The sequence below is a fragment of the Dromiciops gliroides genome, chromosome 1, assembly GCF_019393635.1.
Source record: "Dromiciops gliroides isolate mDroGli1 chromosome 1, mDroGli1.pri, whole genome shotgun sequence".
NCBI classification, from domain to species: domain Eukaryota; kingdom Metazoa; phylum Chordata; class Mammalia; order Microbiotheria; family Microbiotheriidae; genus Dromiciops; species Dromiciops gliroides.
In genome coordinates, this window is record NC_057861.1 from 19,213,247 (window position 1) to 19,227,739 (window position 14,493).

The 14,493-nt window shown below is 42.8% G+C and overlaps 1 protein-coding gene across 2 annotated transcripts in view; it reads left to right on the forward strand.

The window, feature by feature from the left end:
• The window catches only part of CIT (citron rho-interacting serine/threonine kinase), a 175,190-nt gene that overhangs the window by 87,957 nt on the left and 72,740 nt on the right, over positions 1-14,493 (forward strand). For both annotated transcript variants that reach the window (XM_043962653.1, XM_043962656.1), the window contains exons 19-23: positions 3,430-3,525; positions 5,811-5,927; positions 6,603-6,712; positions 8,807-8,981; positions 11,468-11,665. In XM_043962653.1, the coding sequence (XP_043818588.1) occupies positions 3,430-3,525; positions 5,811-5,927; positions 6,603-6,712; positions 8,807-8,981; positions 11,468-11,665 (696 nt within the window). The remainder of the gene's footprint in view (positions 1-3,429; positions 3,526-5,810; positions 5,928-6,602; positions 6,713-8,806; positions 8,982-11,467; positions 11,666-14,493) is intronic.

A 14,493-nucleotide genomic window follows, 5' to 3' on the forward strand; every position in this document is an offset into this window, starting at 1 on the left:
GTACTTCTGTGTTGTCTATTCAGTAACTGGAGGGTCCCTTTGGGTCAGGGACAGTGTTTTTGGTCTGTATGATGTCAAGTTGCTATCTGTAAGGGGCTAAAATTCTAGCTAATTGTCTAAAAATCTTCTGAATGGTTGCCATAAATTAGAAGCTTTAGCAAAAGTTTAGACTTTTAAGTATTTATTAAGGAGCATAAGAATTTGGAGAGGAGAGAGAAAGAGGCCAAGATTCCTTCATCTATTTATCTCAGGGAGCCCACATCTCAGCTCCACTCAAACCGAGGTCCTGGGCAAAAGAGAGAGCCCCTCGCCCCTTCCTCCTCCCACAAGCCTCTTGTGAAACAGGAAACAGGGCTGTCCATACACACAGGTTCAAGCTAATTGGCTGGTAGCTTTGATTGACAGAACTAATAGGTGGCTCTACAGCTGCAAGCTGGCCAGCTTTTGGAGGCTAACGTGGCATGGCTTGTCCACACAAGGCTTCTCCTCATGGTGGAGCTTCCCTACAGTATCTCTCCAGCAGGAGTGTCATTCCAATTCTCACAATGATGTCTATGATGCGGATGGGAGATGTTGATTAAAAGTTTTATAATAATGGTGATTTGGAAATATTTTCAACTTCAGATTTACTTTGCTCTAAAAATGCCTGATGACAAAAATCCAAACTTTCAAAGCAAATGATTTAGGAAAAAAATGATCATTCTAATTACATGAAATTCTTGTCTTTTGCCAAAAGAATCAGTGTGGCACAGTAGAGAGACTGCTGTACTCAGCTTAAGTAAAGATCTGTATTCAAATCATACCCCTGATACTGTGTAACCATGAGCAAGCTACTTAACCCCCAGAGCCTGATTTTCTCATCTGTGAAATAAAAATGATTCATATTGGGGCAGCTAGTGGCACAGTGAATAAAGCACCGGCCCTGGATTCAAGAGGACCCGAGTTCAAGTCTGGCCTCAGACACTTGACACTTACTAGCTGTGTGACCCTGGGCAAGTCATTTAACCCTCATTGCCCTGCAAAAAAAAAGAAAATTCATATTCCAAGGCAATTGAGTGGAAAAGTTTAGATGCTAAGAAGATAGGCCTTTGTTTCAGAGAGAAACTTGAGTTCATGAAAAGAACTGTGCGGTCTCCAAAGGAAAACCAGCCTGTACCAATGTGTTCTGGGCTAGGTTTAGCCAACTGGCTACGGGCAGTGACTGTCTGTGACCCATGAACTCCTAGATGTCTCTCCAGCTTCACACTCTAGTCTGAACAACAGAACATTCTGCATCCACTTGATTTTTCCCATGTGGATAATTAGACTGATCTTTTTTGATGGATCATAGCTCTGATTTAGGAGGCTCATCTGGAGGGCCTTTCATTCATAGGAATCCGAATTTTAGGCCCACCCAAAGGCAATGAAGAAAGGATAGTATGGTGCCTATGGGCCATCTGTAGCCTGCAGTAGACATGGAATTACACAGAAGCAGAGTGAAGGATTTCATTAGAGAAATAGGTTACTAGAAACAAATATGGGCAGGTCCTACAGCAAGAGGAAAGCATGACGGAAGGACAGCCCATGTGGTCCTGTATCCATCGAATGTCTGAAGCCTGAGAGCGAAGCCCCCAGCATGTGGGTGAACTGATGGAAAAGCCCAGGCAAGAGCTACATAGGATGGACAGACAGATGGGCTGTGATCTCCACCATTAAAGGGAGATGAGATCACAGTTCTATTGGAGCAGTAGGGAGGAAAAGGGGGCAAATATTTGGTGTCTACTTCATATGAGTTGTTGTGAGACCCCACTGAGATCAAGTTGATAAGGGGCTTTGGAGACTCTAAAGCTTCATTCGGTAAACATTGATTAAGTAAGTGCTTACTATGTGCCAGGGACTGTGCTAAGCCCTTTATTAAGTGGCAGTTAACAAAGGGGCACTATATAAGCTAGATGGGTTTATTTGGTCCACCCTCCTCATTCTACAGATGAGCACACAAAAGCCCTAGAGGGTTAAGTGACTTGCCCAAGGAGCCACCATAACTGACAAAGAGCAGGGATGGAGTTCGAATCCATCCAGGTCCTTTGTCTCTCCACCCAATGAGATCGCCACTAGACACACCGTGCCTCTATTTGACATACTGCTATGTTGGGAATTCCTTTTATACCCAACTTTTCAAGAATTTATCTCTTTCAAACTATACTGTGCACGTTGCTTTATTAGAATTAAAAAAAACCTTAACTCTCAGAATTGTAGTAATTTGTGTATACATGACTGTGAAACATTTTCTTTATGTGTATATAATGTTGCCATTTTCCTTGCCCTTCGAAGACTCCAGAGAAAAGTTGCTTAGCAGCTCTCTCTGGAATCAGGTGCAGATTTGATGTAATGGTTTTGGTGGTGGCCTTCACTGACTCATGGATCCAAACTTCTGGGAATCTTAGTGTATGGGGATGGCTTTGCATTTGGATCATGTGCCTGTCAACAGGAAGCTGTTCTGTTTAAAGCCCTTCCTGACGTTAGCAGACTAAGGAGATGATTGCTACATGATTGACACACAGTACAGTTTAATCTTGAAATCTCAACAGCAGATTTTTTAAAGCCCCCTCCCCCCATCCCACCGAAACAACATGAGCAAGTGCTCAGCAAAGTAAAGTTTTGGAGTATTAAAATGTAACTTTACTGAAAAAGAAAAGGAATATTAAATTATTTCCCTAACTCCATCGTTCATGTCTAACCTTTAACGTACACATGTGTAAATGTTCACTTAATTGCAGTCAGCACCATTTGGTGTTTTTCACATGGTATTTCCTCTACAGACTTGCATGTATCAGTATTCATATACCTATTTTTATTCTATTTTAGTTTTTGAAACATCAAATTATTCTTCCAGCTGAGTTCCTGAGGAGTATGCTGGGTTTTTAAGTACAGAAAAATAGTGATTAAAAAGAATTTTTTTATCAGAATGAAAGTTACTACTTTCCCCTTTTAAGGCTATCCTAGCCCCTAGCAGAGAGAAATGGATTAAGATGGAATAAAATTCCATTCAAGGAATGGAATATAATTCCAGGAAATTTTCTGTCTTTATTTGCACAATGGGTTTACATTGTAGTGGAGTGGGGAATGATAGAGATAGGAACTGGCTCAGTTATACTGAAGCTTTGCTAACATTACTCTTAGAACCAATGAAAAAGAGACAGAGAGATAATGAGGGGAGAGGGAGGGAGAGGAAGGAGAAAGGGGAGAGAGAGAATGAATATGTCAGACCTTCAAATATCAAACCCCTTATTACCTCCTAGTTGCTGGTTTTCCCTTCCTTCTGAGGGGGAAGGAAATGCCTGTTAATTATACAGCACATGCCAAAGTTATGTTAACCATGTATGCTAAACATACTTTGGGTATGTTATTTATTCCCTCTGCACACCTGACCTTTTACTCTTTTGTATTCAGGAGCTGGAGGAGAAGCACCGGGAGGCTCAGGTCTCAGCCCAGCACCTAGAGGTGCATCTGAAACAAAAAGAGCAACTCTACGAGGAAAAAATTAAAGTAAAGAGACGTTCTGATCTCCCTGAGCACACCTTCTGTACACGTCACAGACTCTTTCACTTCACTTGTGGGGCTCTTCTGAGTCTTGCAGAGCTCTGAGTAAACTCCGTCCTTAGTCTGTTGTGGGAGGGTTTGGGCGTTATCCATGTGGGGATTTGGAAGTCAGAAGTATGATTTCATTGATAACCATGGAAGTATGATTTCATTGATAACCATATTTTACCATATCATTTTTGAGACAAAAACCTTTACCTCCTTCTGTCTTCTTTGAAAAAGGCTCTTAGACTTTCTCTGGTGCCATTATTGATTTGATCAGTGTACTTCAAGAGCCATCTCTCTTTTTGGAACCACGTCCTGCCCTCCCCTTCTGCACCTGCCCTTGGCATCCCTTCTGGTGTTTTGGTTCCCCGCCCCCCCCCCCACCCATTTAAACCACAGAGGGAAAAAAAAGGCCAGAGGAAGATGAGCTTGTATTGAATTCCCTGCCTTACCCTATAAGCTGTGGACACCAAACCCTTTCAACTCCGATTCCAACCTCTTGGTGCCTGAATTCCTATCCCTGCTAATAAGAAACGTTTACAGCTTACAGGGCAGCCTGTGACTTGGAGTTTTCTTCATGTTGGCCGGCTGGGTTATGAAAGTCTCCCTGTTTAGAAAAGGCTCCCTTATCTTGTAGACATCAGTGGTTTCTGAACATTCTCCTTGGTTTTCCCCCTTAAAAGCTGACTCGCGGTCCATCATTTTTACCTTCTCAGACCCCACTACAAATGTACAGGTTCTTGGTAGCAAGAGCTTTAACCTTCCTGTTCTTCCTCCCAGTTTCCACGTTCCCTCCTTCCCCAGCTTGTCTCTTTTGAATGATTGTTATGCCTTATTACAGCTGTTATGGCCTTGAATTGTCCCCCCAGGATTCCATAATGCCATTTAGGTCACAGTTTGGATCATAGACTAAAACTCTCTATTTTCTCCCTCTCTCAGTATGTCTCTTGTCATAATTTTAGAATTGTGACATAAGCATCCAAGAGATCTGGCAGCCTGTTCCAATGTGTTCCTCCTGTCTCCCCATGGCCCTGTCTTTACCTTTTGTGTCCACACCAACTGCTAATATTTTTTTATATATTGGCCCTAGTTAAAAGCCCTTCGCATGACATCAGTTCTTTGAAATGTGTTCTTTACTTTCTTCATTAGACAAACCCCATTCCGGCAGTCTAGTCTTTTTTAGTAAGATGTCCTTGTGATTGGTGAAACTAGTTCTCCTTTTAACAGACTTGATAGAAAAGAAAGACATGAACCCTGCCTGTGTCCCCAATTCCTTCAGCTTTATTTTCAGCACTCTGTTGTCCTTCTTGATGTGGTTAATCTACATGGATGAGAATCACAGGGTAGCTTTCAAAGAACTTGAAGTCTTTTTTCTAATTTTTATTTTTGTCAGCAGGGAGGACCATATACTTCCTAGGACATTCAGTCCAACTAGTAGATGGTGACACTGTCACCTTTTGTTACCTAGCGGCACTTCCACTGGAATGATCAGCTCTAGGAACACGTGGCTTCTCCCGTGGGAAGGCTTCCTCTTCTCAGGGATGAGTTTCGTCTTTAGCTAGTCTGGAGCAGAGGTGTGGAGGACAGTGGCTGTTTTTCATCTGCCTTGAGTCAGCCATCTTAGATAGTGTTTGGCCTTGTTTATTGGTCTGAGCTGTGACATTAGAATTCTGCCCTCTGTCCTCAGGATTAGCAGTCAGCCACAGAAAGCCGAATGTATACCCCAAAGTCTACTTTTTTATCAGTTAAGAACACAGTTCTTATAAATTGAGACTTAATTGCGAGCAGATTCATCCTAAAGGCGGCTAGGAATATGGTGTTTCTTGAGAAGAGAAATACAGTACCTGCTCCGTGGCATGAAGAGCACTATTCTGGTCCTCTGGATGATAGGCAGCATCTACTGGCCACAAAAGCTTTTTCTTTTCTTCTGTCTTTCCCTAAATACTCGTTAGCTGACTTGTGCAGTTTGCCTCTGTAGACTGTAAGGCAGCTACTTTTAAATAGTCACTTGGAATGACTCTATCCATTATTTTTCCAATGGAGGCAATTATTTGGAGCCAACTCTACCCCATGCTAATTGCCTTCACCCTATTGATGTTTACTGCTTGCCCCATAGTTTAGAGGCCTTGGCTTCTTCCCTGCTCCTCGTCTTTTCCTGGGCAGCAGCACCCCCAAGTGCCCCCTGTTTAGTTTTCTACTCGGCTGGTGTTCTTGGGTCATTCATTTACTCTTCTGTTTCCTTTTAGGTACTGGACAATCAGATAAAGAAAGATCTCGCTGACAAGGAATCGCTCGAGAATATGATGCAAAGACACGAGGAAGAAGCTCATGAAAAAAGCAAGATTCTCAGTGAGCAGAAGGCGGTAGGTGGAACCAAATTGAAAAGAACTTTGATCAGTTGTTTCTTACCATGCGTTGGGGGCCACGTACTTGAGAAGACTCCATTCCTGGGCTTGTTGATTCTATTTTGATAATCATTATTGTACTATGTCTTTGCAAGGGAGCAGCTTGGAACATGACTTTCTCACACAAAAATCACACCGAAAAAACCATGATATGTGATGTTATGTCATCCCCAGGGAGTATCCTCTCAAAGGTGGTGTGAGAAGTTTCACAGGGTCTTTTGCAGTCCCCCTTTCCTCCTCTTTAGCCTTGTGTGTCTTCCCTTTTATGTTATATTCATCTGCTCTGTGGCAGTCAGAGACTGATGGAGTGAGTAGCAAATGAAGAAATGACAAACTCTTAGGAATTCCTGAGAATGAATCCCACAGATAAGCTAATCATGTGTAAATGTGGACTCATTTCACTGTAGTTCTTCAAAACATTTTATGGAAGCTGCTTATTTTGTTTCTGGCTTGGAAGAGAAATTAGTTGTCAATTTGTTCATGACTTTTATGATCAATATGTTAAAGGATTTTTGAGTCAGTCTTTGCCTGTGGCCAGGTTATCCTTGACGTGACTTCGACACTGACCCTGAATCCTGACTTAACTCATGGCATTTTCAGATGTTTGTTGTCTAAAGGAGTATTGTGTTTCAGATGATCAATGCTATGGACTCCAAGATCAGGTCTCTGGAACAGAGGATTGTGGAGTTGTCAGAAGCAAATAAATTGGCAGCAAATAGCAGCCTTTTTACCCAGAGGAACATGTAAGTCTCCTAATTCTAGCTGCTTTCTTAGTTGCATCCTAGGCTTCACTCTCCAAGTGCCAACCACACATGCTTTCTCTTTGGTAAATTGTGACAAATTCGATTTGCTCAGAGTTCAGAACCTTTCTTTTTGTATAATGTTTGTCTCATCTAAGTGTCAAAAGTCAACCGTTTCTTTCCTTTTCTTCTGATGGTTTGGCGTTGCCTCGGAAGGAAGTCTCCAGTGGAATGGCCCCGGAATCTCAGCTTGGCCTCATGCCTTTTATTATTTTTATCAGGCTTGGATAAAAGCTTAGGCAGCACCTGAAATAAATTTTCCGGTAGGACAAAGTGTGGGCGACAAAGTCAATATCCACAAGATTTTGACAGGCTTTAAGATGAAATTTAATAGCAACAAAGTTGGCTTTACAAGTCTGCGTTGGGGGAGGCGTGTTAACACAGCTGATTGTCTGAAATGAAAATCCAGGGCTGTGGGACTAGAAGCTCAGCAGGAATCAGTGGCGTGGCTGCCAAGGAGGCTAGTGTCCCGGGAGGAGAGGACGTTGAGAGTACCTGCGGATGCTCCTGCAATCAAGGATGGGCCTGGTGTTCACGTCATGAACCGAGAAGATGTGGGGTGGGGCGTGTTAGTGCTTCCCAAGGATTTGAAGGGCTGGCTCACCGAAGAGGGCTTACTTGTTGGCCCAGGGGCAGGAGACTAGGAGGCATGGAGAGATGAGAAAGTGACAGATTTGGGCTCCATCTATAGGAAGGAAAACTTTCTAAGAAGGAGAGGCATCAAAAAAGTTGAAAGGGGGGGGGCAGCTAGGTGGCACAGTGGATAGAGCACTGGCCCTGGATTCAGGAGGACCTGAGTTCAAATCCAGTCTCAGACACTTGACACTTACTAGCTGTGTGTCTCTGGCCAAGTCACTTAACCCCAACTGCCTCACCAAAAAAACAAAAAAGTTGAATGGGTTCCTTCAGAGAGATTGGCAGTTCCCCCTCACTGGAGGGCTTTAAGCAGGAATGACTATGTTCTGGAAAGGTTCTGTTTGAACTAGACTGCCTCTGAGGTCCCTTCCAACTTCCCCTAATTCTCCCTCAGTCCAAATTAAACACTTCAATTTACTTTGAGATTGCAAGATAAAAAAGGGTATTTTAGTCTTTCTAGGCATTGTCAGCAGCCTCTTTAATGCAACTATTTATAGCTTTGCTTTTGTGTATCTCCATTTCTTGTTAAAGTGACTTGTTAGGAGATGATTGTTGTGTGAATGGGTAGCTTTTGTTCTGTTTTGCTAGCCTTGGAAAATTTGGAAGTAGAGTCAATTGCAGAAAAGTCATTTGCAGAGTCAAGTAAGATTGAGTTTCGGGGTAGTTCTGTCTGTTTTCCCCTAAACATATTCATTTAAAACAGAATCACAGGGGCAGCTAGGTGGCGCAGTGGATAGAGCACTGGCCCTGGTTTCTGGAGGACCTGAGCTCAAATGGGGCCTCAGACACTTAACACTTCTAGCTGTGTGACCCTGGGCAAGTCACTTAACCCCAATTGCCCCACCAAAAAAACAAAAAACAAACAAACAAAAACCAGAATGAACAGTTCACAGGTGTTGTCCACAAGCCCCTCTGTGGCTCTTCTTACCCGTCTGTGTAAGACAGTTCTTGGCCTTTCTTGGTCTTTCTGGTGTGCTACTTTTAGGCAGTTTAGAGGAAGGAGTAGGTTCTACTTCCTCTTTCTCTTTTGGGACCTCGTTTAGGTAAGTGATTGCCTCAGGTGGTAAAGTTAATCTCTTATGTACATTAAATAGGAACTTTTCTGCTTGCTTAGAGACAGACTTCACCATCAGCAAAGGAGTTAAATATTAATATTTCTGTCATCTCCCACGTGCATGATTAATAACACAGGTGTGGGCACCTGAGCAAAGATGACGAAAAATTAACCAGATTTTTCCATGATGAATATTTGAGGCAGAAATGGGAGAAACCAATTTGGGAATGATCATGGTCCATTTATTGGAAAGTTTCTCCTCCGCTATTTTTACATGTACTTTCTAAATCAAATGATGGTCTATAAGTGAAAATGTATTTTTGTTTGATTCTCTCCACCCCCATTAGGAAAGCCCAAGAAGAGATGATTTCAGAACTCAGACAGCAGAAGTTTTATCTGGAAACACAAGCTGGGAAATTGGAGGCTCAGAATCGAAAGCTGGAAGAACAGTTGGAAAAAATCAGTCATCAAGACCACAGTGACAAGAGTCGCCTTTTAGAGCTGGAGACAAGGCTGAGGGAGGTACGAACTGAGATTAATTTTTCATTCATCTTCTGTGCTGAGGAGAAATTCAGCCTCTCAGTTAACCAAGCTTAACCACGAGGAGAAGGGAGAGTGGAGGGATCAATGATGGTTCCAGAATTTTAAGCGTTGGGTGTCTTGGGAGCAGAGCAGTGCCAATAGTAGAGACAGAACAGTGATAAAGGTGAGGTGTGAGTAGAGAAGACGAATTTGGTTTTAGGTGTGCTGAGTTTGAGACAAGAGGACTATCTGAGTAGAAGTGTCTGGGAGGCAGCTGGAGATATGGGACTGGAGCTTAGTTTAAATTTCCAGCACAAGAAAGGGCTCTAGACAGATGTTTGGGAACATCTGCCTAGATAGTTGAAACCCTGAAGATGGATGAGGCTCCAAGGAAGAGAGCACGGAGGGAGAAAAGTAGAGGGCCAAGGCCCGAACCTGAAATGCAATGCTCACAGTGGGGAGGGTCTTAAAAGGAAAGTTGTTCTTCAGAGGACAGAGAGGTTTTCCATCCTGCCTTTAAGTGGTCTGAAAGCCTCAGAGGATAATTAACTTTAATTTTCTAGACCGTTTTCTATTAGTTTCTACAATAAGCTTTTTAGCATAGGGCCTCACTTAATGCTCGAAGCAGTTAAAATACATCTCTGCAGAAAATTTACATTTGAATAGTGGTTCTTTCTCTTGTTTTTCTCCTTTCAAAAATTTCTACCTTCTGGTGTCTGCCCCAGGCTGGCAAGAGCTCAGGTCAGGCTCGATCTTAACAGGGCAAATAGATAGACAGATGCTTCCAATGAAACTTGTTGCTCCATTTGGAATTAAGCCTCAATCAGTCCTTTGGGGCTTGCATTTCCTTTGGGGATTTGGCTTGGAAGGTCAGCCTCTCAAAGATCATTTGGTGATTTCTCTGGTATCAAACTGCACATTAAACAAGAATAATGCCCAACTTTCCATTTTTGTGTGTATGCGTATGTGTATGCATGCGCATACACACACATGCGTGTATATATACACACACATACATATTTACACAAACACACATAGTGTCTCAAGGAAAACAGGAGACTAGTAGCTATTCAACCATTTATTACCATTATATCTAAGAATACCAGACTGTTGTCATGCATAGTCAGTAGCTTATCTTAAGTTAACACTCCTCTATCTTCATACTTTTTCCTTCAGACAGTTGAAGAATGAATGGCTTGTTCTCAGCCATCATTACTCCCTGGTTAGATGACTCTGGAGTTGTCTCATTTATAATTGCCACTAATCAGACGAGCCCTAAGACTCTACTATAATGTAACTTAAGTGTAATATAAGTTCTTGAAGACTTTGAGGGTATATCTACCAGAACCAAGTTTATCTTCAAATCTGTGGTCCAAGTATTCATGTCTAAATGAAATCTACTTTCCCAACTTGCTTTACATATGTTGCCTAGATTCATCTTTTCGTATCTGAATCTGTTGTGGCTTTGGATAATGAACATGCACATCCATTGAACCATTTAGCCATCCCATGTTGGCTGTTTCCTTTGTTGTCTTTGTAGTTGGCCACTTGGCTTTTTGCTTTGCGGTTTTGTCTTTTAGCTTTTACAAACTCCCAAGAGGGATTTACCCCATAGTCTACAGAATATCTATCCTGTATTTATGCAGATGGAAAGTGTTGGAGAGCAGAGATATCTAGTCTTTGAGCTCTGCTTTTACCCAAACTAGTTCTACCCCCCCAGTGAAATCACATAGCATGTTGCCTGCCTTTGGGAGTTCCACCTTTTAAGTGGGCATCACGAGAATTGGTTTGTCTGCTGAACAGAGGCACACTCATTTTGCTGCTTCCTCCTGGTATTTTTTTTTTTTTTTTGCGGGGCAATGGGGGTTAAGTGACTTGCCCAGGGTCACACAGCTAGTAAGTATCAAGTGTCTGAGGCTGGATTTGAACTCAGGTACTCCTGAATCCCTCCTGGTATTTTAATAGGGGGTAAGAAGCAACAGTTTGCAGTGTGATGATGGGGAATTACTTAATAAAAAGTCAATTGAGGCAGGCATATTTAAAAATAAATGAAAGTGGTCTGTCATTCTAATCAAATTTTGTTAACTGTAAAAGTGCCCTTGTTACTAATAGGAAGTTATTTATAGCTATTTTCTGTATATGACACAGCTGTTAGATATTTTTTTTTGTTAGATATTTTTTAAAATATAAGAGTAATTGTTCTAATTTACATTTGAGATTCTTGCTCTGTAGTTCTCTTTTGGACACATTCCAAGCCCTCGAATATTTTAAATCGATACATAGCATGAAGGCCTAGAAGAGTTGCAGCATGGGCTAGATTTATCAAAAGCAGTCAGATTTGTCGGTGGGATGTTTTCCTTTGTTCTGTCTTCAGTAAATGTTCTGCCAGCCCAGATTCCAGCTTGAGGGGCACAGCTGTGTCAGGTTTTGACTTAGTTTCCTTGTCAGTTGACTTCCTTTGAGTGTCGGCTGTTTCTCTTAATTAGGTTAGTCTAGAGCACGAAGAACAAAAGTTGGAACTTAAGCGTCAGCTCACTGAACTGCAGCTCTCCCTCCAGGAGAGAGAATCTCAGCTTTCAGCATTGCAGTCCGCTCGCACAGCCCTGGAGAGTCAACTCCGCCAGGCGAAAACCGAGCTGGAGGAGACGACGGCAGAAGCTGAGGAAGAAATCCAGGCCCTCACGGTAGGTGCAAAGAACACCAGAGTGGTGGGGCTGGGGTGGGGGGGTGGAGGGGCCACCTGGCAGAGCAGAGTGGGAGCTGTGGGGGCTTCCTCTCCTGAGTGAGAGATGATTCTCAGAGGCTGTCGAACAGCCAGAGAATCACCTCCCCAGAGCTTCTCCTTCCCTTAGCTGGAGTTGGTATTGTTTTTTCTCGGTTGGTTTTTCTTCTGATAATTAATTGTGGCTGCTGGAAGTTTCTTTTGGAATTTTGCAGAACTACCTGCATGGTCTTGTGGCTGTATGAGGCGCTTTCCTCACCCTGGCAGTTAGGGGATCTCTGACACTTGCAGTCAAGAAGCTTGGGTTCAGGGAGTGAATCCCCTTCCCCTCCAAGTGTTGGCTTTCTCAGCTGTTAAGGGGGGAGAGTTGGAAGAGATCCTCTCTAAGGCCCTTTCCAGGTTGAAATCTGGCCTTCTCTGATCTGACTCTTGCATTAGCCCCATTCTAAAATGAAGAAACTCGGGCTCAGCAAGGTCTCGAGAGGTTTACTAAACTGTGGGGTGGTGACTTACTCATGATCGTAGCCACTAGAACCCAGGTATTCTGATACGAAGGCTAGTGCTTTTTCAATTATCACACACTGCTTCTCCAAAATATGATTTTATATTTTTATTTCCGCTAATAGGCATTTTTCTTGGGTTTGCACTCTATTCTTTCTGAATATCACTTAGTACAAGTGTAGATTAATGCTATTCTCCCCCCCCCCATTACTATAAGTTGCCACTGTGTCATTTATAATAATTTATTTATTTGGTCATCCTCTGAATTTTACTGAATTAACTGTTAGGTCTTCCTCCATGATATTTTCTTGCCTTCTGGCAAAGATCCAAATGGGAAAGATTTAGGATTTATTTTAAAAAGTGATTTACCTTAAATTCTTCCTAGGGATTAAATGGAGTCCCTTTATTTCTATTGCTGGTATTTTGAAGTTATTGACATTATCATTTTCCTTCTTTATGAATTTTTTCCCACACTCCAAAAATTATTTATGTAACTCATTTATTATTTCAGATATTCGTTCATCCATTCATTCATTAATTTATTTATAGGCTATCAATTAAGGAGTAAATATTTAGCTCTTACTATATGCCTAGTACAGAGTTTCAATTTAAATAGCCTTTTTCTCCTGAGAATACTAAGTTGTAGTGATATTCCTCAAATCTAATTTCCTTGGAGCTGCAGAGATAGGACTATATTTTGCCACCCTGTTAGAAGAAGGAAAGGCCCAGACATCGTTTCTTACTTTGCTTGTATTTGAGATAATAAATACAAAAATGCATATGTATTGCTGTTGTTTATCTGCGGGTCAACTGGCCCTTTAAGTCATTAAATTGTGAAAGTTAGAATACACTGTGGACTGGCTTTTGGAAGCCCTGACTTAATTTAGTTGTCCGGGATCACTGCATCAAAGTAGATGAAGAGCATCTGCCTGCTCTTTTGCCTCATTCGTTGGAGCCTAACCCTCTTCCCAGCCCTTTGAGGGGGGTGTCTCTCTATGGTTTTATCCCTTCCCTTGTCTCCACTGGCAAAGGGATTCAGTCCCATGGCATTGACTTCTGCCTTCTTTAAGGTGGCCTGTAAATAGCCATCATCAGCCCCCCAAGCCTGTGTCTCCCAAGTGCCTAGAGGCTACTCCCATGGGAGACATCTCACGAGCATCTTATGTGAGCACACGAACCTCCTCTCTTCCTGCTCCCCGCCCCTTCTCCTGCTGACTCCTGTTGAGGCTCTCGCCCGTTATGTGGTATTCCATGTTGGAGTCTTTTTGTCCCTCACAGTTCCCTTCCCCTCCCTGTCCTGTCACTTCTTGATTCTCTTTTGGCCCATGGCCGTGGTGTAGGTGCTGGCCTCGCTCTCAGCCGCTGGCCTCCTCACATCTCCTCCCTTCTGCTTTCTCCTCATGAAAGCCATCGTCTTGTTTATGCCACCAGAGTCTTCCTTGTCTTTCTAACTTGGTGTCTATCCTGAGGGTGTTCATTCTATTATCTTCTTGAAATACTTGTATCCCTGGCACCCATCGCAGACCTGGGAGCAAAGTGGATCCTTGCTTAATGCTTGTTGATTGGTGACTTGTGCATAAAACTTGACTCACCTTTCTTTTGCTCCAGTCTTCAGTGGCTCCCTCTTCCAAGTCAAGTCCTTCCCTTTGCTTAAGCTTCCCAGTTTGATCTCTGCAGTCCCTGACCCAGAGCCAGGCCTGGAGAGAACAGTTGTTTTATAGATGCTTGCCGATTGATGGTTGTGTCCTTGCTCCATGAACTGTGGGCCCCAGGCACATTATACTTGACACAGCCTGTGAATGGACCCTGGCTCTGGCCTTCCTAGTTCTTTCTCTGCCTGGAATTGCTTCTCTGTTCTGCTTTTGCTTTTAGGCCCCAGAGATTCAGTTTCCTCCATTGAGCCTTCCTGATGTCCCACAGTCAGTAGGCACCTTCCCTACCTTGGTACTCAGAGAAGCCTTGACTTGCTCCTTCCTCACGCCTGTCTGGGTTACTTTGTGTGGTGGTTTGCTTTGCGTCATTTTCATCTTATCAGACTGTGAGCTCCGTGAACAAAGAGACTATGCCTTGTCTGGGTGCTTGATAATGCTTGTTGAATTATATGTTATTTTAAAAAAGAGATATGGGCCTCTTGAAATCTAGAACTGTTGTTCTCCTGCTCTGTTGGCATGATGGTGATGCTTATGAAATAGGAAGAGTTTGGTTGTGGTCAGTGTTGATTCAGACAGATGGTACTTGCTCTTTAAAGCAAAACAGCTGGGTTTGTGTATTAGGGACACAGGAATCAAA